Source organism: Suricata suricatta, chromosome 9 (assembly GCF_006229205.1).
Source record: "Suricata suricatta isolate VVHF042 chromosome 9, meerkat_22Aug2017_6uvM2_HiC, whole genome shotgun sequence".
Taxonomy (NCBI): domain Eukaryota; kingdom Metazoa; phylum Chordata; class Mammalia; order Carnivora; family Herpestidae; genus Suricata; species Suricata suricatta.
The window spans coordinates 131586700-131610841 of record NC_043708.1 but is presented as its reverse complement, the minus strand read 5'-3'; the positions used below and the strand labels follow the sequence as shown (position 1 = coordinate 131610841).

At 44.3% G+C, this 24142-nt stretch overlaps 1 protein-coding gene across 1 annotated transcript in view; it reads right to left on the bottom strand.

Annotated features, from left to right (window-relative positions):
* The window catches only part of AGBL1 (ATP/GTP binding protein like 1), a 681509-nt gene extending 658162 nt beyond the window's left edge, over positions 1–23347 (bottom strand). The window contains exons 1-5 of the mRNA XM_029952682.1: positions 23322–23347; positions 19816–19904; positions 17732–17878; positions 14136–14267; positions 10344–10437 (exon numbers count right to left, since the gene is read on the bottom strand). Of these exons, the coding sequence (XP_029808542.1) occupies positions 10344–10437; positions 14136–14267; positions 17732–17878; positions 19816–19904; positions 23322–23347 (488 nt within the window). The remainder of the gene's footprint in view (positions 1–10343; positions 10438–14135; positions 14268–17731; positions 17879–19815; positions 19905–23321) is intronic.
* Between the last annotated feature and the right edge of the window lie 795 nt (positions 23348–24142).

Sequence of the window (24142 nt, the reverse complement as noted above, 5' to 3'; positions counted from 1 at the left end):
TGTACTACATGGCAATGAGAGGGAATGACATATGGCCCTTTGTAGGAGAGTGGATGGACCTTGAGGGTGTCATGCTGAGCGAAGTAAGCCAGGCAGAGAAGGACAGAAACCATATGTTTGCACTCATAGGTCTAGCAGGAAAACAAGAGAGACCTAATGGAGAACCAGGGGGAACGGAGGAGGGAGAGAGAGTCGGGGAGAGAGAGGGACGCAGAACTTGAGAGACTATTGAATGCTGAGAATGAACTGAGGGTTGAGGGGGAAGGGGGAGGGGGGAAAAGAGGTGGTGGTGATGGTGGAGGGCACTTAAGGGGAAGAGCACTGGGTGTTGTATGGAAAACAATTTGACAAATATTATGAGAAAAAAAATTAAAAATAAAAATAAAAAATTTTGCATCTATATTAAAAAAAAAAACAACAAAAAAAAAACAAAAAAAAAGATTCTGTGTATTCTACCTAATACCCGAAAAATCAATAGGTTTTCCAGTCTGTCTCGTAGAACCAAGCATTATATACAGCCCTGTGTGAGCACTAGGCATTGCTCCTTCCATTCCTTTCAGGTGAATTTCCCCTAGCTTTGGTTAGTTTCCCTGTAAGTATACCCTGATCAATATACAGATGAATTCTTAAAGGAGAACCTCTGAAGTTATTCAGAGTTCCTTGTCTCTGTGCAGCTCTCTTCCTTCCAGCACTCTGCCCTATGAATCCTGGGCACCTTGGTGTCTCCAGACTCTCAGCCCTCTCCTCAGCTCTGTCACATCAACGCCAACCCATCTACCAAGCTGTATCTGGGGTCTGTGGCTCTTGGCACTGCAACCTGGAAACTCTCAACATCATTAACCAGGATAATTTAAGGGTTCATTTCTCAGGGATCACTATCCTTTATTGCCTGATGTCTAGTATCTTTAAAAACACTCTTTTATATATTTAATATGTGATTTGTGTTTTCAGGTATCAAGATAAAGCTGTCCCCGTTTTTTTCACATTTGCCTAAAGTAGAAGTTGTGGGCTTAGTTGGGATCATACTGAATTTGAACCTTACTTCTTCTAGTCAGTATTTAACCATAAGCTATTACCATTGGTGTACATCATTCCTAATCTATTTTTTGTGTGTTGCCTTAATACATAATATTATGATGTATAACTATATCACTTTTACTATAATCATGCCCTCTTATCATACTTTTTCTGGTTATAAGATTCCCAATTACAGATAATACTATATTGATATTTTTGTGCACAAGTCTTCTGCAACTTTCTTCAATGTTTCTTTTGGACAGATTTCAAGAAGTGAAAAAACTGAGTTAATAGAAGCTTAAAACAAAACAAAAAAACAAAAAACAAAACATGATATACATCACCCCACTGTTCTCATGAAGACTTCCTCAACCTACATTCCTAGCAGCATATAGGAGTGCCCATCTTATTGAATCCTCACCAACATCATTTTTCAAAATTTTGCTACTCTGATTTGTGAAATTGGTGTCTTGATCTAAATTGTGTTTTCTGATTATTGGGAAGTGAATATTCTTATGAGTTTATCAGTTTTTCTATTTTCTCTTTGTGTATTATATATTTCCATTCTTTTATTGTCTGGTAAGATATTAGTGCGTTCCAAATCAATTTGGGTGAGCTCCCTGACCTTACTTTCTTGCAATATAGTTCAGCCTTATATAAACCAATATTTTTTCATGTTTTCTTTTTCTTTTTCCTTATGTTGTCTTTGCCTTTGTTTCTACCCCTATCTGGAAGGTTCTCCTTTTATAATCTTAAATCTTAGAAACCATTCCCTATGTCAAACCAAAAGCTGCCTTCTCAGGGAATTCCTCCTTGCCAGTTCTGGGGTAGACTAAGATCTGCCTTCCTCAAACATCCTGCCATTATATTATTTATTATATTGGTTTACATGCTGATATGTGCTCCTTGAGGACAGGACTATTTATTTTAATCTCAAAGTTCACACATCTCTCCTGATAACAAATACCCCCAAAACACATACTGAATGAATAAACGGCTAGCAGAGACCAACTCAGACAAACTAAAATAAGTATTTATTTATTTCACTGGCATTTATTAAATACCTCCTATGTACCACCTGAAAGAAACTCAAACCTAACATAATAATTCATTTCTTTTAAATGGCAGTCTATTATTTTCTAGCCATTTTCCTCATTGGCTCTGTTAAATATAATCAATGATCACATGAGATCTAATATTGAAATAGCACTACAATTGAATTTAGAAAGCCTCCAATCTGCTCCCATCCTGCAGTCTCTGCCTAAATTCTTAAAAGCAGCTAGCTTTAGGGGCACCTGGGTGGCTCAGCTGGTTGAGCATCTGATGAGATTTTGGCTCAGGTCATGATTCTAGGGTTATGGGATCAAGCCCCACATCGGGTTCCATGTTGGGCATGGAAACTCCTTAAGATCCTTTTTCTCTCCCTCTGCCCCTCTCTCTTGCTTGCTTTCTCTCTCTTCCTCTCTCTCTTTCTCTTTCTCTCTCTCTCTCAAAATGAAAATAAAATTTAAAAAAATAAAAGCTGCTAGCTTTAGATGACTATACATCTGCATAATGTCTTCCTTTTGACCCTTTCCTTTCCAGCTACTTGAGTTGGCTTTTCACTGCTAAGTGAGCACATCTCCAGGCACAGCACCCACTTACAGCCCCACAGGAAAAACAAAGTGTGTTTCCTTCCCCCAGGTACTTTATCATTTGTGATGTCTGAGTGTGGGATGAATCTCTGAAGAATTTAGTAATGGCCTGTTAGACATACGGCTTTCCTCAAAGCAAAAGGTGACGGTCACAATAGCCTCTATTGAGGGGGTCTTTTCATACCCCTCTGGTTCTTCAAAATCTCCTCTCCCACATATTTGCAGGCAGTTGCAGGATTGTGAGGAGTGTATGACTGACAGGAACATGCAAACCTCTTTACAAAAGCTCTTTGCTGAGTCAGGCTGGGCTAGAAGATTAACTCCTATGGAAAGTGAAAGTTCCTAAGTGGCTGCCTCTAGTCTCCAGGGGAATAATGTGGGCAAATCGATGGAGGGGTACAGACAGTGCAGGCTTCAGCAGATAAAGATGGAAGTGGAGTTTCTATAGAGAATTTCACCAGGGTGAAGTGGCACATGTAGGGCCATCCCAGGATATGCAGGATCCAAGGTTTTTTATGTTTTCATTTGGAGCCACTTTTTAACGATCTGATGCACCCTCAAATCAGCATGTCAATAACTTTCCATTTGCCCCATCTCATGTCATGCTAAGGAAGAAATACCATGCCAGACAGTGTGAGTGATCTGCTTGCCAAGCCATCCTACTTTATTATGTTTTTAAGTTTATTTATTTATGTTGAGAGAGAGAAAGCACAAGTCAGGGAGGGCAGAGAGAGAGAAAGAGAAGGACAGAGGATCCTAAATGGGCTCTGTGTTGACAGCAGAGAGCCTGATATAGGGTTCAAACTCATGAACCATGAGATCATGACCCAAGCTGAGGTCTGAGGCTTCTGACTAGGAGCCCTGCCTGGATGGCATTGCCAATCCAAGCCCATATCAGGTACCTGGGGAGTACTTTATACATTTCAAGGAAGGTTCTCCAACATGCAGAGCTTCCTGAAGCACAGGGCTCTAAGGACACATCTGGATAAAGACATGATGATACTATTTCCACACAACAGGAAACTGGCCCATTCACAAGGCCAATGCTGGGTCAGAAAGTTCCTACCACACTGCATTGTTATTGTTGCCACGGGCTTATTAGCAATTTACCGGAGAACAGGGTCCACCTTCCGTTGTTTTCAAGCCCCATGCCTACCACCAAGATAGATCTTAGAATATTGTTGACTAAATGTTGAAAGTCCTAGCTCAGAGTATGTTTAATTTGTGCAGTAAAGCATCTTAGAGAAATGAACAGTGTCCTGAAATTAGGATAGAAAGCTCAGTTCAGCCTCTCTGGGGTTTGGTGACCTTATCTTAAAATGAAGGGGTTGGACCAACAGATCCTTAAGGACCTTCTAACTTTAGATCTGATGACTTGAATGTCTATGACTGGCCCTAATCAGGGAGAGATCACTGACTTCCCAAGAAGCTGAAAGGGATTTAAACCAACAAACCTAGTTGCCAAGGCTTAATATATGTAGGAAACTATTCATTCCACCATCAGCTAGAGGCTTGGAGTCAGATGGCAAATGCACTAATCACTCTGTCAGTAAGCTGAGCCATGGTGCACACTCCTAATATCAACACTTGGGAGGCTGGGGTGGAATTTTTTGTTCCTACTCCAAGGTATTTGAGTCCAAGTGATCAGGAGCACAGAGCTTCTGAACCCCTAATGTGAGCCCGTGCCCTGGAGACCACAGAGTCTAATTATATTGAGTGGAGAGCAGCAAAAAGTCACAAAGCCATTAATGGGGAGGTAGGAGGAAATGAACACCCAGGGAGAAATTCAGAAACTATTTTGAGAAAGAGGAAAATTTGCTTCTTTGTCTTGGTGACAAAGTAGCTGAGTCACCCAATCGCTCATAATCTCAGGGAACCCATTAGCTTTGGTTGAGTCTCCACTCATCTGTCAGATAAAGTGGAATGGTGTGATGGTTGGAGAAAGCCCAGAAGGCCTGGCTCTGGGAAAACACAGTGATTTGCAGGGGAGGAAAAAAAGGAGCAGGACACTTTTTATAGCTCATAAATTGAAGATGAAATCACCGTAAAGGGCTGCCAATGAAGCAATGCCCACTAATCCTGCACTCAGGCAAAGCTCAAATGCCAGAGATGCCTGGAGATCGGGCCTTTGAAGGAGGAAGATCACCTGAAAGTATTCTGAGCCCAGGGAGCAAATGGGATGGACAATGGGGGGGGGGGGAGTGGAAGAATTTGCTTATGGGACTCACTGAACACCCACACATCCGTCTCCTGCTGTCACCAAGGTGTCTAAGCACAGGTAGAACACATAGCCTCTGAGCCCCACAGCCCCACGGCAACCCAGGCCCCCCAGGAACCTCTGAGCCTAGAGAGAATAAACCACAGCAGGTGGACCCTGCTGAAAATCCGAGAGGACATTGAAGGGATGGGAATACTGGAGATGCTGTCCTCTGTGAGATGGTCTCAAATGACATACTTCGTGGCCTCCTGTATTCTTTGGAGAGCTCAGGAGCAATTGAAGGTGAGAGATGAAGGAACCAGCTCAGCCTGTGGATAGTCCCAAGTCCTCTTATTCAAGGAGTGGCTCCGTGGTCAAGGAATACAATGAAGTTTGAGAACCGGATTCTCTGCTGAAGACTCACCCCATTTCTGACCTGTGCTGATGTCTTCACAGAAAAGACAAGCTGGTAAAGTTTAAAGTCTTGGGTGGCAAACTGATGACAGCAGCTGGTAACTCAGCTTCAAAGCTGGGGTTAAATAGCAGTGTGTGAGACTCCAACAGGATCAGAGGGGATGTGGCATGCTTCGGAAATGGTCAAGTGGATGAGCAGAGTGAAAATGGCCATTATTATTGTTACCAAAACCCTTCAGCTCATTCTGGAAATGAAGGAACAAAGGAGACACAGCTCCTGGTAGAAGGTGTCTGCTTCTGGAACCAACATAAGCTTCTTTAAGGTCATAAGATGATTCAGTCACAGACAAGAAATCCTTCTTCACCTCAATAAATTTTCCTACTTAGTGACACTGGACAGTGTGGAGACAGCTTTGGTGCAGCTAAACAAATTTGTCCACAGTCGGAACAAGTTAGCAGGAGCCAGCTTGCCCTGGCCCAGTATCACTCCTCCCTCCCTATTGCTATAAAAAGCTCCCCCATAAATTCTAAAGCCCCAGCTGAACCAATCATCAAACCAAATCCTGGAAGCCTATCTCAAATACAAAGCAATGTTTTAATGTGGATGTTGCCCCTTGCATCCATTCAAACTCAGACCATTCCCTTCTGCCAGATGAGGTCAGTTCCCCAGACAAGGAAAGGAGAGAAGACTCAAGTTTTTCCTTCCCTCTAGTGAGTGGGATTGCATTCTCTTTCACGCCGAAGGTCACTGCTTCTCACTTTCCTAGAATAAGTAATTGCCCAGAAGGCACCTCAGTCCCTCACACAACAGCGTTCTTGGAGGCCGGCCACGCCATGTCCCAGGCATGTTTGGACATGATGGAACCATGCACATAGGGTCAGTTTGGGATCAAGGAGGAATTGGTTCATACATACAAAGTGTCCACTATAATGCACACTCAGTAAATGTTGGTTTTTATTCATCTTTGGATAAGTTATTCACAAAAACATTTTTTATTTTAAAAAAATTTTTAATGTTTATTTTTGAGCGATACACACACACAGAATGTCAGTGGGGGAGGAGCAGAGAGAGAGGAAGACACAGAATCTGAAGCAGGCTGCAGGCTCTGAGCTGTCAGCACAGAGCCCGAAGCAGGGTTCAAACTCCTGAACCATGAGATCATGACCTAAGCTGAAGTCAGACACTTAACCGATTGAGCCACCCAGGTGCCCCAAAAAAGTTTTTTAATTGAAAAAAATTTTAACTGAATTAAGAGCCTTGTATAGCCCAGGTACTTGGGTAGGCCCTAGAGAGAACAGCAAGATAAAATGATTTGATTTCTACCTTTAAGGTTAGAATTTAGAGAGGAAAGAAGACACACAGGCCAAGGTAGTACAGAGTTAAATCTGTTATATGTTAAAGAAAAAGTATACCTGAAGTGCTAGAGGAGCACTGAGGGAGAAGATCCCTTCTGCCTGGTAAGCTGAAGTAGTTAGCACAAGGTAGGGCCTGGAGGCTGGGGAAAGTCTCTACCATTCATTAAGGCAGCAATGCCATTCCAGCATAAGGTCAGTACTGAGGAGACACTTGGGGCAGGAGGGGGCGTACCATGTGTGGGAAGAACAGGCTAGAAATAAATGACAGGAGGAACCAAAAGACGGAATAGAGATTGAAACAGGTTGCTCATTGCTTTGAAGTCAGGGAAGACCAGGTAGAGGGCTGTAGGAGCAACCGTGCTCAGGCTGGGGTACCAGTCATGAAGGAAGAGGGGCAAGCCAACACAAATGCATGGCAGGAAAACTATGCCAATATGGCAGGTACTGGGGAAGTGAGGAAGGCCAGGCTGGGAATCGCCGCCTCCCCCTGGGGTGAGGACGGACACAAGCCACAGAGGGTAGCAGTGCCCTGCACCCCCCTTCTCTCTAGAAGGTGTGCAATGAGTGCTTCTGTCGTAAATCTCACCCTGAGTACTCTGTGGAGACAGGGCTTCACCGGAGGACAGCTGCACCACTAATTTTAGGTTTGTGCTGGAGAAGTAGGGCTGGTTTAATCTCCGGGGCAGGGAGGAGTCAAAGTGACAACACTGGGCATCGGCTCCTACAAAGGCACCCCAGGAGAACTCTCCCATAGCACGCTAGCATTTGGGGGATGATACTCAGTAAGGCTATTTGTGTCCTCTGACAGAGTGCTTCACCCCCGTCCCGAAGACCCCTTCAACCCACAGGTGCCGGCATCCACATGGAGTTGAACAGAACTCGTCTGGGTACCTCTTAGTCACTATTCGGGGCCATAAAGTCCGTGGGAGAAGGCGAGTAGTGGCAGAAAGTCCCCATTCCCGTGCTCTCCTCTGGTCCTGCTGCCTGACCTGAAGCCACCAGCCAGGGAGCCGGTCGGATTTGTATTAACAATGTTTAACAGTGTTATGGCACATCAGAGGTTACAAGATTTTTACACATTATTTCTAAATGGGCACAACAAACCCAAGAGGTGGGACTTGACACTCATACTTGGAGAAACGTGAAAGCTCCGTTAAGGAAGGTTAAATGAGTCGTCATGGAATCCGCTAGAAAGAGGGTTAGCTGACAATGCTGGTCTTCAGATTTCAGTGCTCTGGTTCTTACCTGGCTATGGGGGGCTGGGAGTAGGTAGAAAACAAGGCAGCTGTGGGAAAGAATCTGAAAATGGAGGGAGCAGGCATTTATTTAGCCTTTGGGAGGAAATAGCCATTCGATTGAGGAGAAAGACACCCCTATCATTAAGCAAATTGCTTACAAGTATGAGCCATTTAGACGGCAACAAAAATTTAAACAAACTTTAAGTGTTTATGATCCTCTTACATACGGTGGCTTGGAAATAAAATGCTGGAAATAAACCGTGTAAGATACTCCAGTGGTGCTTTAAGAGCTAAGGCTCATGGATCAGACAGGGTTTAAATCCCAGCTCTTCCGCTTAAATCTGAGCAAATCACTTAACTTCTTTCAGCTTCCATTTTTTTCCCTGTGAAATTGGGCACAGTAATAGCACCTGCCTCACAGAGAAGAGGAAAGAATCAGATGGGATAACCCTGCAAGGAGCTCAAGACCGGGCAGGGTCATAAATGAATGCCATGGTCATGACTGCCCAGTGGTAGTGGTTGGTCATGAAGCCTCTTCTCTATGGACATTTGGCATTAATTTGGCATTTTACTCAAGAAGGACATCTTGCCCAAACCTTATAGAACAGATCAGAAAAGCAGAAATCAGCCTGAGGTCCCTGAAAGGTTCCTTATGTCATTGCAAATATCCACCCCCGTGAAACAGTCTTTTCCCATGGCACCTTGATCAGATCTATGCCCAACTTCAACTTGCTTTGCAAGAGAGAAAGAGCAATAGACACAGCAACTTGGTGTGAGTCTTTGAGAAGGGGGCTTCCGTGCATTATTGCTTACCCTGCCCCAGTGCGGCCTGAACAAGGAAGACAATAAAACCTATCAGGACCCCAGAAGCGAGGAGTCTAGTGCCATGGTTGGCTAGGAAGGCTTCTTCCAAACAGCATGGCACCATTTGGCAAGAAGAGATGATTAGGTGAGACTCCTCTGTGGAAGGTCCCAGTAGCCATCAGATTTTCACATAGTGTCCAGAAGGCACTCCTGAGCTGCCAAACAAATAAATGGAAACACCAGCAGATTCGAAGAGGGCTTGTCAATAGAGGAAAATGATCAAGTTAATGGACCGGTAACCAAAGGATATGTTAAGACCATAGATATCAGAAGCAAAAGCCTACATATAATGATAAACATGAACACATCCAAATCACAGGTATCCCAGTGGATGTAAATGGAAGTTTAAGATGAAAGTAAAGTACAACTACAGAAGAATCAGGACAGTTCATCTTTTTCAGTGACTGAGCTTGTGACTCCGAAGTTCTGTATTACTTGCTGAGGATCTGTTGGTAGAATTTAGTTGAATCTCATTTTTGCAATACATTTACTCTCCAGAGGTTTCTAAAGTGATATACATAAAACACTGATTCCCCCAAAAAGGCGGCCTTTGAACAAGTCCAGTTCCCTGGCCTAATCAGGTTTAGGACAGAGTGTCCTAAGAACCCATCATAGATATTCTGGATGTGTACCAGCTTTACAAAGGCTCGGGGAAGACTTACCGTAAAAGAATCTCCATAACTTTGTTGAACTCAGTGCCTCTCAACATATTTGATGAGGAATTTTTTTTTAACTGAAATATAATGTATATTACTCTAGGAAATGTGGCACAGAGAGCCGCAGGTGAGGATGGATGATAATGGCACTATGGTGGTGACCGAAAAGAAACATAGGTGCAACAAGAGCCTAAGATAGATGCTGAGGTGCGGAAAATCTCATGGCTGGGCATGGAAATGCTGCTTTGTCAAATGACCCCATATATCTCAGAAATTGGCTGAATCCTTTCTAATATTCTTTCAAGGTCCTCGCTGAGTCACTCCCATAAATGATGGATCTTAATGGTTCCGCATATCTCCTTCATGTCCAACCATCTCCCTTTTTTAAGTTTGTGATTCACGCCACACCAGCAAGCAGGGCCAAAGAGAGGGGGTTGAGTTACACTTTCTAATCATAAAAGTACATCTCAAACCCAGCATACAAGCAAGATGGACTACGGTAATGCCGGATCTCATATCAGAAATTTAAGTGGCTGGCTCTAGAGCCAGCCTGCGGAGCATCACCTCTGCCTGCCATTTCTAGACTGTCTTTTAAGGGCTTCGCACACTATGTAGAGTTGCTGGGAGTAAAGGGAGTTGCTAGAAGGCTTCAGGCAAGAAACATGGGCTTTTGAGTCAGAAAGACCTGGGTTCAAATCCCAGCTCTGCCATCCCCTAGCATTGTGATCTTGGATAAAGCTCTCTCCACATGGCCATTTCCTCATCTGAGCATGAGGGTGATAAGGTGTCCCTTCAGGGTCATTGTGAGGATGAGAGGAAATGACACATGTGATGGGGAGAGATGCCCATTGAGACAGCATAGTCATTATACCATATCTTCGGTGGGAAGTCATCACTCAACTCAACCAGAAACACTGCGGGAAGACACGAGGCCTTCTTCACCTCCTTGTCTATTACAAATCTGTACCTGATTATTCGGGTGCGCTTCTGGGTGTAAGGGGTGATGACCTTGAAAAGCAGTTCCATTGCTCCATTGATTCCCAGCATGGCTCCTGTGGTGACTGAGAAAGACCAAATCACAGCAGTTATTGAACCATCTGAACCAAGAATCCTTCTCAGCATCACAGAGTGGCCCTAAATGATCGGGGACTCCATTGCCTTCCTCGCAAAAGGCCACTTAAAAGCAGGGAACCTCTAGGTTCTTTTCATCCTTGGCCTGGAAGCAAAGATCACCTGTAGTAAAGCACACATTATCTTCTCACACTATCTTCTCAAAGGGGGCCCAAGCCGTGAAGTTATGTTTTTCATTTCTGATGGCCCACTTTACTTATCCACTGTATTCTTACTCAGAATAGTCAAGGCAAATGCCAAGCAGATTTTTCTGTAGGTCGATCTTTGGGTTTCAACTCAAGTGGTTTAATCCACCATCAACTTCCCACATGATACATACATGCACATACACATACACTCATGCACACACAGGGACATATACACATATACACATACTGCTAGTATATTACAAAATACTTTCTTAGACACATTCTGCCATTCGGAGACCTCACAATGAAGAAAAGTCACGAGTAAATGGGTTAAAATTCAGTCCGGCATGGACTGACTTCTTTAATGCTCTTGGAGGCAAACTAATAAAGAAAATGGCTCCCTTTCCTTTGCACGCTGGTTCCAAGTTCCCTGACAACTTTTGTAGTTGGATCTCCCATAAGTAAGGCTAAGACTTAACTATGCCCCTATTAGCATGTCAAGGGAAGAATTCTGCCCCCTCCTAGGGAACTAGCCTGGGAAATTCTCACCTTTTTGCCCAGTTGGATGGTTATGAAAATATAGTCATATATCTAAATGACAGGAAATAACTAAAAGGGTATTTGGTCAGCCTAGTAAAGAGAGTGACATCTGTGCTCGTTCTATGCAAGATGGGAAGTACAGATACATATTTTGGACCCAAAACCTCTGGACGTCACACTCATTTCCAGTGATGCCTTGGTCTCTCCACAACATCCCAGTCCCTCACTTCACTCAGCTCACTTCAGGAAGAGCCCTGGTCATGTCAAAAAATAAGAGGAACCTACAAGATACAAAATGGAATCAGTTCAGCAGGGGGCAGACGTTTCAGTGAAAGAAGAAAGGAAGGGATCTTCCAAGGTGTGACTCTCTTTTCTCTTTCCTCCACTTCATTGGTGTGTTGAAACCAAGACTTGCAAATGCTTTGTGCTTTGGGCCAGGCTTGTTCCAGGAAATGTGAGTGGGAACAAGAGGGTCATGGAGAAACAGAGAGAAACAAGGGAGGCTTATCCTGGCTGGCTCCAGGCCTCAGGAAAGAAGGATAAATGAAAATCTGGGGGGTTCTAATATAGTTCATCCCAGTACAGTCCACCAGAGAGAGACTGAGGCTGATGTCTCAGTGATTACAGAGACTGAGTGTTCCTGGAACACTCTCTATGCATATGTCCCTCCTGAGGCTGCTACAGGCCATAATTGCCTGGATCAAAATTCAGGGATTTGGCATTCCAATCCTGCCTATCAATCTTCCACTCTCATGGCTACTAACTCAGCCCTTTATTTCTAAACTAGGAAAACATGTTGGAGCAATCTCTTGGCAAATCATTCAGCAAAATTCCCATATTAAGTAGAGTTAGAAAGGAAATAGTTTTAGGAGCACAGATTCTAACATGGAAGACTTTAGACTCGAAATTGAAAGATGGGAACAATAAGAAACCGCCTCCCTGAGTTCTTCCTGGCTGGCTGCCTTCCCAAGGTCAGACCTCTGGCCGCTCTATCAACATTCCCATTGGCCAGGAGAGGGCTGCTGAAGGGTTCATTGGCTGTCACAGACCCATTATGGTTCCAGCCAACTCCTTCCACAGATAGGAGCTGTTTAGAAAGGTTTCTGAAACCTTCAACAGTGGCTAACAATTCACCGAAGGGACAGCCATCCGTCCACAGGCTTTGTGAACTCTGCTCACCTCTCATCAGTGAAGTCAATGCATAGAGAGTGATAGTATGATTTTTTTAAATATCTTATGAAACACTTCATTGGTACAATAAATGCAGCCTTAGAACACGAGACAAATGGCCACCTCCTCCTACCTACAGGCAAATCCCTGCATTTCTTTAGAGCTCCCTGCTAAAATGAATTCTTCAAGATCTCTATATTATATATAGAGATGTATATACATATATATACATGTATATACATATATATGTATATATATATCAAGAAAGGTAGGTTATTCAGCTTAATAACTATTGTTTAGGAAACTAAAATGAGATACTTCAAATCTGGTGCTGGTGGAAAGTTCCAAATGGGGATGGCTGACTCTCTGGCTGTTTATTAATGAGAGTTGCCTTTACACAAAGCCACAGCTCCTCACTTAGGCTTTCCTTAATTAAAGATGGATTGGTTTATATAGATCTTATCAGTCTCTCCCAAATATTCTCTGATTTTTCTGGTCAACACATGAGTGTGGGAGGAGGCTCTATCTGTGAACATGGAGTCAAGGATGTATCTTGTTTTTTCCTAGAAATATTTTCTCTTTATGGGTCCTCCATGGTTGTTAATGGAATTAGCCAATGGAATATGACCCTACGAAGGATCTTAGCAGTTCTGAGGATAGTTAAAGGGAAAAGTCACCTCCTTACCCCCCTTATATGTGTTTCCTTCCTATTATTTCAAAGGACTAGGGAAAATAGTATAGTGGAGAAAGAAAACTAATTGAGCAACTGCTAGTGACAAACATACCCATGAACATCACCCCACTTATCCCACCTACCAAGTCTATGAGCTCTTATTACCATCATAATCTTATAAAAGAAGAAACGGAAGTAAACAGGTTAAGTGCCCATGCCATAGGACTCCCAAAGAATGAAGTCAAACCCAGGTCTTCCTGGATCTAAGCCATGTTCTTCCCTCTAGAGAGTATTACATCACTTCCACTGTGCAGAAAAGGGGCTCAGAAAAGAGAAATAACGTCTGTGCTCATTCTATGTGAGATGGGAGGTACAAAATCGAATCTGTTCATAGGAAGTGTCCCCAGATGGAGACTAAACATGAGTTTTAGAGTTAGAAACTCAGACCCCAAACTTGTCTGTATAAATTCAAACAAGTACTTCAGTCTTCCAAGCCTCGTTTTCTTCTTCTGAGCTACAAAATGGTAAATCAAGATACAGGGTGGTTATAATAACCTGGAACCATCCAGATCAGGAGATGGCAAAGAAGTGGCAAGCCATGTGCTGTGATGCATCTAGTCACCTGAAGGACTATGTTGAGAAGCACTGGGAGATAAAATGAGGTAAAAGATGTTTTGGTAAAGGATGCTGTGATCAATAAGCAAGTTCAGGGACACAGGAGGGAGATTTGGGATACAAAGGGTCGTTCTTGACATTGCTCTGTGCCTTAGATAGGATAAGGCCCAAAGGAAGTCCTATCTGTTTCCTGCCACAGGGTTTTCTCACCCTGTAGTACTAATAGAGAGACCTAGAGTAGTCTAATGAGTTGTTCCCACCGGAAAACAACACTAACATCTAACTTTGGGAGTGAAGTCAAGAGTTCTGCCTGGATGAGGAAGAGACCAAAAGGAACTGCTCACCTCCACAGCCTCTAGGACAGGAGGCTCCTTGCGGCTTGTTGATTCTGTTGAGATGACATGTACCCTTCACCTATACCCTCCCTCCAACCCCCAGCCATAAATGGTGTGTAGGTGTCCCCAGCCCAGGCCCCCAGAGAGCCATAATTTGAGTCACTCACCACTGGAGGAGAACACACGCAGAGCCCAGAGGCAGTGGAGGAGGTTCTGGCTGTGAGACAGGTTCTTCCTGGCCAGAATTAACGTCACATCAAGGGCTTCCAACTCCAGTGCTTTCTGTCCAAACTTTTTATCTATGAACACAAAGCAATCCATCTTAGCTGTGTTTCACATGAATTCTGAAGGTTCTACAATGCATGAGGAACAGGAAGGCAAAGATGGGAGAGGCAAGAGAATGATGATAGCCAATGACAGTTATGGATCTCGCATAAAATGCTACTAAGTGTGTCCCCATTGGAACGAGATGGCTCAGAAGAGCTAAGGCAGGGCATACACGGGGTCCATTTATTCCTCATGCAACATGGACATGAGGCTTTATGGGTTGTGTGACTCACATCCCCTGTATGGAAGCATTTTTCTGGCTGTCCTCAAATATGATTTCTAGTTTAGTAGGGTATAAATTTCTTCCATTAAGATAGTTCTAGAATATAGGATATGTAAGTTACACGACATTCAAATCCAATGTGTGGAACGTGATTGGATGCTTCTTTGAATGTGTCTGTAATTGCCCCATTGGGATATTTGGAGAAACCGAAATGAGTATACATTATGTGTGCATGGTTCGTCTTGTCAGATTTGTAATCATGTGTTGAGGTTGTAGAGGAAAATATCTCTTTTCAAAGAAATGCACTCGAACATATTTAAGAGCAAAATTCTATCTGTAACTTTCCTTAAAATAGTTCAAATAAAAATAAACCGTTGAAAGGGTGCCTGAATGGCTTAGTTGGTTAAGTGCCTGTCTCTTGATTTCAGCTCAGGTTGTAATCTCACTGTTTGTGAGTTCGAGCTCCACATAGGGCTCCTTGCTGACAGTGCAGAGCCTGCTTAAGATTCTTTCTCTGTTCCTCCCCCATGCTCTCTCTCTCTCAAAACAAATAAACTTTAAAAATAAATAAATAGGGGTACCTGGGTGGCTCAGTCAGTTAAGCATCTAACTTTGGCTCAGGTCATGATCTCACAGTTCATGAACTCAAGTCCTGCATGAGTCTCCGACAGTTCAGAGCCTGAAGCCCGCTTCAGATTGGGTCTCCCTCTCAGCCCCTCCCCCTCTCACACTCTGCCTCTCTCTCTCTCTCTCAAAAATAAATAAACATTAAAAAAAAATTTTTAGTAAAATAAATAAATAGGTAAAGAAAATATGGCAAAATGTTAACAATGGTTAGACCTAAGCAATATTATATGATAGTGAGCTTTATATTAAAAAGTGAAAACATAATTTAAGAAAATAAATTTTTCTCCCCAATTTTCTCTAAATTATTGATTCAGATAATCTAGTATTTAGTGTTGCAGGTAGGTCATCATTATTTTAATAATTAGCAAGCAAGCATAAAAAATAAAGGGAAAATATCTTTCATTCTCTGGTTCCGGCATTTTCTGTAACAGGTGACTGCGCCACCTGTCACATTTGTGTCCTTCCCAAAGCGCAATGGCCAAGTTGCTATGTTTGCATTTGCACAATACCAGCACTGTTGGACTCACTGCAGTTGGAAGTAAGAAAAAGAGACAGTGTCCCAAACCTGGTTTATCTATATTCACCTCCAGGCAAAGAGGTGGTGACCAAACTAATATGAGCGGTTCCCAGCACCAGAAGCGAAACATCTATCGGGCTCCACTCCTGAGCAGCCAAGCTCATTTCCATTCTGTTTCGGTCGGCTGATGGCAGCCTGCATGGCAAGGGTGAGGGCTACAATCTGGTGATGGCAGAGGCCGTGGTGATCCAAGGACAGCAGTGTCCAGGCAGCTTGGAAATCAGGGCCCTGGTACAGCTCTGGTCTCGCTTTCTCCCATGAAACCCACATGACTCTTGTTTGCCAGGCCTCTGGCAGGTCACTCACAACCTCAATTCTTACACCAACCGGAGAAGTACTGATACCTCCACTTTATAAAGGAGGGCCCAATGGTTCCGAAAGGTTAAGTAACTCGCCCAAGGTCACACAGCTAATTAGTGTCAGGGCCAGGCCTGTAACTCAGGCGTGGTGTCCCAGTTTATACTGTTTATAACCAAGAGAGAGACTGCCTGTGTCTCTTCAATCTTTTTCTGAAGTTCACCTGACCACACTTTGCTCTGCTGACTTCTCATCCTTCAACTGTTGGCTCAAAGGCCACTTCTCTCTGACTACACTGTCTGAGAGGAACATCATCCTGTGTTCCCCTCATGGCCACTAGCCAGTTGTCGTAGTCTGCTCTTGTCTAGTTAATGAATCACTGTCTGCCCTTCCCCACTTGCATGTGAATTCTGTGAGAGAAGGCCCCTTACCTGTCTGGGTCACCAGTGTTCCCAGTGCCTAGTATGGTGCCCAGTCCCCGGAGACATGTAGTAAATGCCTGGTTGAATATTCAATGAATGAATTACATTGGTTTTGTCTGGAACACTCTCACGCAGGTGCTGGCCGATGCCTGGGTGTCAGTCATTATTAGTGGAATGTTGAATGGACGCAGCAGAGATCCAAACCACGAAACGTAAGAGTGCCCCGGAGTGCCCGTGCCCTTGGCTGTTGCTGGCTCCACTGCCCAACAAAGGCCCGCCTCTCACAGCCCCTGGGCTTCTCCACTAGGACTTATGGAAGACTGCGCATGATGGGAGCTTAGGCTGCAAGGTGTGCACACATCTGTATGCCCAGGCTTTTTAAACTGTGCTCCACAAACTTCTACGGTTTTCGGGAGGTGTTTTAGGGCTTTCTCTGAGAAAAAAGAAATGGGTATCGAGTAGAAGTGGACAGAGTTCTAGGCCCCCATCTTCCTTTCTATGAAGAAAGCTCCACTTCCATGTGATTGTCAGTAATGGGTTTAACACCGGCCCCCCAAAATTCATGTCCCCCTGGAACCTCAGAATGTTCCCTTATTTGGAAATAGGGTCTTTGCAGATTTAATTAGTTAAGATGAAGTCACTCAGATTTGCATGGGCCCTGCCTCCCGTGACCAACACCCTTGTGAGAAGAGGAGAGGACGCAACAAAGGATACATAGAGTGGATCGCCATGTGGGGATGCAGGCAGAAAACGAAGTGATGTGCGCCCAGGCCAAGAAGCCCCAAGGATGCCTAGAAACACAGACGTGAGGAGAGAGGCGCCGAACAGATTCTCCCTCGGAGCCTCCAGAAGGAACCAGCCCTCCTAACATGCTGATTTCAGACTTTCTTGCCTCCACAACGGCGAGAGAATAAATTTATGTTGTTTTGAGCCACCCAGTTTGTGATAATCCCTTATGGCAGCTGCGGGAAAGTGATGCACTCATGTAACAAACGTCCGTGTAAGATGGTTCTGTTTATTGGTAAGTGACTGAAAACCGCCTGGGACTCTTTCCCCTCGGTCCCCCACCTGCTCCACGCCCCTGGAGCCAGAGCCTGCTCTAGGCCCTGCCCTAGCACATCCAGGACAACAAAATCACCTCTCCTCTGAGGCCGGTCCCGTGGCCACCACCACCGACCGGGGTTCCTAGTTCCTGCCCCAAGTTCCCCCACAAGAGTTTCCCAAATTGCTCTCATGATAACCACCCCACAAGTGCCTTTCAGTCATATTCAGGGCCGGGTGTGTGGGTACCTCGTAGGCCAACTTTGGCCAGCAGCCGGAAAAGGGGCCGGAGGACGTCATAGTCCGGGGAAGCTGCCCGCGCTGCGTCCACCAGGGTCCGCAGAAGGGCCTCACTGCCGCCCTTACTGATCATGTAGCGAATTCTTCGGTCAGTGCCTGAGGGAGAAAGCAGAGGAGAGCTAGGCCCCCACGTAAGTACCTCATTTGCTCAGAGCAGAAAGCGGGCCTCACAGAGAGAGAAGGAGCAAGGATCACTTCATTCCACACCAAGTCTGTGTGGCTTCTGAAGCAACTTGTATAAAGTTGTGCTTTTATTTAGGTAAGGGATGGGTGTGGAGGTGTGGAATGGAGAAGTAATGGAGTATGTAAGAAGCTAGCTGCACTTACCAGCCACCGCCATAATAAATGGAGTCCACTTTCCTGAGAACCTGTTGAGTGTAGGCATGTGGACTTCAGGTGCATGTATATAAACACACATACAGGCTTACCTGGAATCATACCCTTTACAGAAGACAGAACATCAGTATTCTTCTGGTATAGATGTGGGTCATCTGTAACAGGGATTGGGGTGATAGTTTATCTAGAATAATTTAATTTATGGTATAATGATTTTTTTGGTGCTGGTCTTCAGTAAATAATGGCAGGAGTATATGGAAATAGCTAGAGTGTTTCTTTAAGAAATAGGCATCCAATCATCTATCTCAGGAGTTTGGAAAAGGGTGTGGAGGGCGCCTGGGTGGCTCAGTCAGTTAAACATCTGACTTTGGCTCAAGTCATGATCTCATAGTTTGTGGGTTCAAGTCCCGCGTTGGGCTCTGTGTTGACAACCCAGAGCCTGGAGCCTGTCTTCAGATTCTGTGTCTCCCTCTCTCTCTGCCCCTCTCCCACTCGTGCTCTGTCTCTGTCTTTCAAAAATGAATAAATGTTCATTTTTTTTTAAAAAGGGGGGTGTAAGGCTAGGATAAAATATATAGGTCTTTCTACTTAAGAATAATTGTGAACACAGGCTACCCCACCTTGCCCCAGGACAAGCTCAAAAGCAATGATTACCTTTCAACTTGGAAGGGGACCTTGGTGATTCTCCATGCACTGGACATGGCTGACCTCACAAGGTGGCCAACAGGAGGACATTATCAGCAAAGAAGACTCTCTGATTTTTTACCCCCCAAAAAAGTATCATCCTCTACTAAAGGAGCAATAATGAGCACCCATATCAGAAGGAGAACTCCAAGGTCTCATTCCAAGTCTTCCAGGCACCTCTGGACAAATTGAAGGAGGCGCTATCCCGGAAGACAATTGGCTTCACCTTCAGAGGGTACCTCACTCAGCGGACTGCTGGGAAGTCACTCTGCCATTGGAGGGCAGCACAGCCAGTAGGAAAACCTCACTATGACTGGACCCTTCCCCTTAAACCTGTAATTGGAGGCTCTGTGGCTCGAAAGGGACATTCGCTTTGGCATCATCTATTTGGTGTTAACATTTCTTTCTAATGCAACGTGGCTGGCACACACAGAAATGAAAATGAGTGAATATTGCAATGTCCTAGAAGGTATATTTTCCAGCACCTTCACGCTGAAGTGAGCTAGCCGAGGCCTCCCCCAGTTAACTCAGTTGATTCCGGTGGAGTGAACTCTGTCATCTTTTTCTTGAAAACTTAAGAGCTTACCACACTGCTAAGTCCACCTCCTGCCCCATATTCCCATCTGTACTTGACATATGTTAAGAAGTTGCCAATACCTGGCTGTCTAAATGAGAAAACAGAGGGGAGCCAAGGAAGGGGAGGGGTAGAGTCATGAAGGGCTAGCTCTCTCTGAAGACCCTGGGATAACCATTGATGAGATATCATAGAAGAACCACCCAAAGCTGAATTTCCTCCTAAGTTTGGGTCACCAGAGGGTGCATGACAAGACTAAAGAAGCCTTAGAGCCCCAAGTACAATTGGCCCACTTGATCCTGGGTCTTGTTAACCTCAATGAAAAAGATGGGCTGGTGATTGAGTCTCTGACAGAGAACTCGAGCTGGAGCCATACCCTCCAGGCCACACAGATTCCGGGAGACACCACAGCCACATGCCCCCACTTTCTCCTACTCACCAACAGAAAGCAGATCTCCGAGAACCTGGAGGATGGTCAGGATGGACTCCCTGTCAGAGGAGCTCTGCAATGAAAACACAGGCAGCCGTCTTTACAAAGGAATGCCAAAGGGGAGAGGCGGTGTGGTCAGAAGGCACACGTGGATGTGGTGGGACTGTGCTCCCTCTGGCTGAGAGAGACTTCGGTGGTAAGAACTGGTCGAAGGGTGCTCCTTAAGTGGTGGCCATGAGGGGACTCACTGACATAAGGGTCCAGGGGCTCTGCCTCCATAGTTAGCCTTCAGGACTCCTCTACATGGGAATCCATGTAGTAACATCAGCATGATAAGCAGAAGAATAAGCAATGAACTTCACTCACATGTAGAATTTAAGAAACAAACAAGCAAAGGGGAAAAAAGAGACCAACCAAAAAAGAGAGTCTCACCTACAGAGAACAAACGGATTGTTCCCAGGGGAAGGGGGTGGGGGGTGAGAATAGGTGAAGGGAATTAAGAACACACTTATCTTTTTCTTTTATTTATTTTTTGACAGAGCAAGTGCATGTGTGAGCAGGGGAGGGGCAGAGAGAGAGGGAGACAGAGGATCCAAAGTGGGCTCTATGCTGACAGCCACAAGCATGATGTGGGGCTTGAACCCAGGAACCATGAGGTCATGATCAGAGCCAAAGCTGGACGCTAAATCAACTGAGCCACCCCAGCACCCCAAGAGCACCCTTATCTTGATGAGCACTGAGTATTGCATAGAATTCTTGAATCCCTGTATTTTACACATAAAACTAATATAATACCATATGTTAGCTATACTAGAATTAAAATTTTAAAAAGAAGAATGTGTTTCTTAAACAGAAAAAAAACTAATTTTAAAAAAGCATCAATACTTTATGCAGAGACATAGAGAAGAGACTTTGTGGACCAAAGCTAGGCCAGTTCTCATGCTAGTAGGCTGAGATTCGTTGTAAACATAGGGCAGAGCGCAGAAACATTAGTCCATAATGTTCTGAGGGAAAAGTTCCACTGAGCAGTAAGGATAAATTCTTATTTTCTCAAGAGAAACCTAAAGTAGTGCCAAACTTCACCATGTGGATGTTTTCAGGCATTCTTGCCACGCTTGACACCCTACCCTCGGTTAGGCAGGAGGCAACACTGAGGTTCCAGAAGGGAGAACTGGTCAGGTCCCCTGAAGTGACCAATAAAAGCAAAGCCCAATGTGTAGCCCAGGCCCAGTTCCCCTGAATCCCAAAGAGTGGGTCTTCGCACTGTAACATGCTATTTTTTTTCTTCTACTTTTCTTTCTTTCTTTCTTAGATCTCAAGAACTCATTTATTGACTTGTTGCAAGTGTGTACATTTAAGGATCATCTCCCCAACGCCCCCACTCCCCAGCCCCTGGTAACCACCATGTACTCTCTGTTTTACCAGGCCAGCTTTTTAACATTGCACAGATCAGTGGTATCATTCAGTATTTGTCTTTCTCTGTTTGACTTATCTCACGTAGCAGAACGCCCTCAGGGTCCATCCACGTTGTTGCAAATGGCAAGATTTCCTTCTTTCTCAAGGCTGAATAATACTCCTGTGTGTGTGTGTGTGTGTGTGTGTGTGTGTGTGTGTGTGTTGTCACTTCCATGTGTTGTCTATTGTTAAGCATACCGAGGTGAACATGGGTGTGCAGATAGCTCTTTAAGATTCTGATTTCAATCCTTTTGTATCTATACCTAGCAGTCCTATATTATACCAGTCAAGAAAATTAACTTGAAATGGATCAAAGATTCAAACATAAGACATGAACCCATAAGCCTCCTAGGGAAAAAAATGAGGAAAAAATTCCCCAACATTGGTTTTGGTAATGATTTCTTGGGTAGGACACCAGGAGCACAGGCAACCAAAATTAAAATAAACAACTGGGACTACATTAAACTAAAGAGCTCTGTGCAGCAAAAGAAACAATCAATAAATTGAAAAGGCAATGTGGGAGGAAAGAGTCACAAAGCATATAGCTGATAAAGGACTGATATACAAAATACACATAAAAAATACAACTCAATAGGAGAAAAACAAATAATCCAATTTTAAAATCAGCAAAGGGCCTGAAGAGACATTTTCCCAAGGAAGACATACTAGATAGCCAATGCATACATGAAAAGATGCTCAACATTACTCATCATCAAGGAAATGCAAATCAAAACACAAGGAGAGATCACCTCACACCTACTGCAATGGCTTTAATCAAAAAGACAGAGAGAACAAATGTTGGCAAGAATGTGGAGAATAAAGAACCCTATATGCTACTTTTTAGGTAGGTTATTTAAGGCACAGCTTTCATCTTCACATTAGTGAGTCTCATGTTCCCCATCTGCTTCAAAGACCTCAATAACCCCCCATTACATGTAGGATAAAGTCAGAGGTCCTTCACAGGGTTTCCAAAGTTCCTCATGGTCTCATGGCACTTGCCTCTTGTTGCTTTATTATTCATACTCCCTGCCCAAAGTATATGCTTCAGCAATGTGGAACTACTTATAATTTCCTGCTCAACCCTCTGTACCTGTGATCCTGCATTTCCCTCTTCCTGAAGCGTGATCAATGCCAAATCATCCTTCAAGTGAACCAATAACTTCCCATAAGACTCTGACCCCCACCCCCTAAAGGCTGAGTCTGGGGTCTCCCCATTTTCCGCATCCCTATGAGCTACTTCTGACAGCACACTCACCACGTGGTATTGGTATGTTTCCCATCCTACCTTCACTAGATAGAGAAGGAACCAAGTTTTGTGTGTATCTGTCTTCCTCACATCTAGAATAAGGGCTGTTCCAGGGAAAACATACCATCTCTGTTTTCTCAAATGCAGCCCCAATGAACCATAAAGGAGCCATGAAGTCCAATACCACTCCCCAGGGCAGAGCGGTGCTTACACTTCAATCCTGGGCTTAATACCCTTGAGGAGCTCAGACTTCAACATCCCAGCCAGAGCCAGGACTAGGGTGAGACAACTGAGGCCCTAGCTTGGGTGCAAAATTTTAATTTTCCAATGCAGTAGTCAAGATAAATGATATTTGAATGCAATACTTTTACAAATTAACATTACAGCAAGACCCTGGAGTGCGAGTAACTTGTTCCGTGAGTGTTCCAGAAGATGAGCAAACATTTCTAATAGATTTTAACTTGACAAATGAGCCCTGGCTTGCAATACAAGTAGTACGTGACGCTGAAAGTCACAGGATCACAACTGAGCCAATGGTTCTTGAAATTCACTTTGATATGAGTGCTTTGGATTACAAGCATGTCTCCAGAAAAAATTAGGCTCACAAACCAAGGTTTTACTGTAACACACACACGCACACACAAAATCCATAATGAGCAAAATAGCAGAATTTAAATGTTTAACTCCTATTCTAGGTGTGAAGAGACATCTAAAGACCCAGAGGCACTTGATACACTTCCCTCTGAGAAAGACTTGGGTTTGCTCTGGCACCTCTACTGGGCGCTTTAGCCTAAGGAGAACAGGCTCAGCAGGCACTCCACTGACATCTCTGTCTCCCATCAGGGGAGTGCCACCCCCTACAAATCTCATCCATAATGTGCACAATGTCAGTGTTCCCTGCCCCTCCTGAGTGTCCCCGAATCTGGGAACAAGAACCAAGAGGCAGTGCAACAACTGAGCCATCATTCTGGAGAGTCTGCTGGTCTTTGATTCAGGTACAAATTCCAATGTGTGCTTGGTGGGGGCAGAGGGGTCCCCTACACCAAAAGACAATGGAATGCCAGCTGGGTGTCCCACAGTTAAACTCAACTCAGACACTACTCAGAGACAGCGTCAGATCCCACTGGCTAAGGTTTCGCTTCAGCCCTACAAGACTGCCCCCCACTGCAGACTTCAGTCTCAAAGTCCAGGTTGTCACCTGTACACCTGGGCCTTGAACCACGTGAGTGTGAGTTGCACAGATCCTCTTACACATAGATTTTTTCCCATACAGTACAGTGCTGTAAATGTATTTTCCTTATGATTTTCAGAGCATTCTCTTTCCTCTAGCTAAAAGAATACACCACCTATGTATGTCACACACAAAATATGTGTTAATTGACTGTTTATGGTATCAGTAAAGCTTCCAGTCAACTTTTTCATTAGCCATGTTTTGGGGAAGGCTACTTATTAGTTATGTTTTGGCTTCGTAGGGGAGTCAGCGCCTGTGCTGTCCACTGTCAAGTGTACTTCTGACCAACTGAGTATAAATTAAAGTTTTCCTCCTCGGGTTCCATTAACTTGCTAGAGAAGCCCACAGAACTCAGAGAAACATTTTACTTCCTGGGTTACCGGTCTGCTATAAAAGGGTATAAC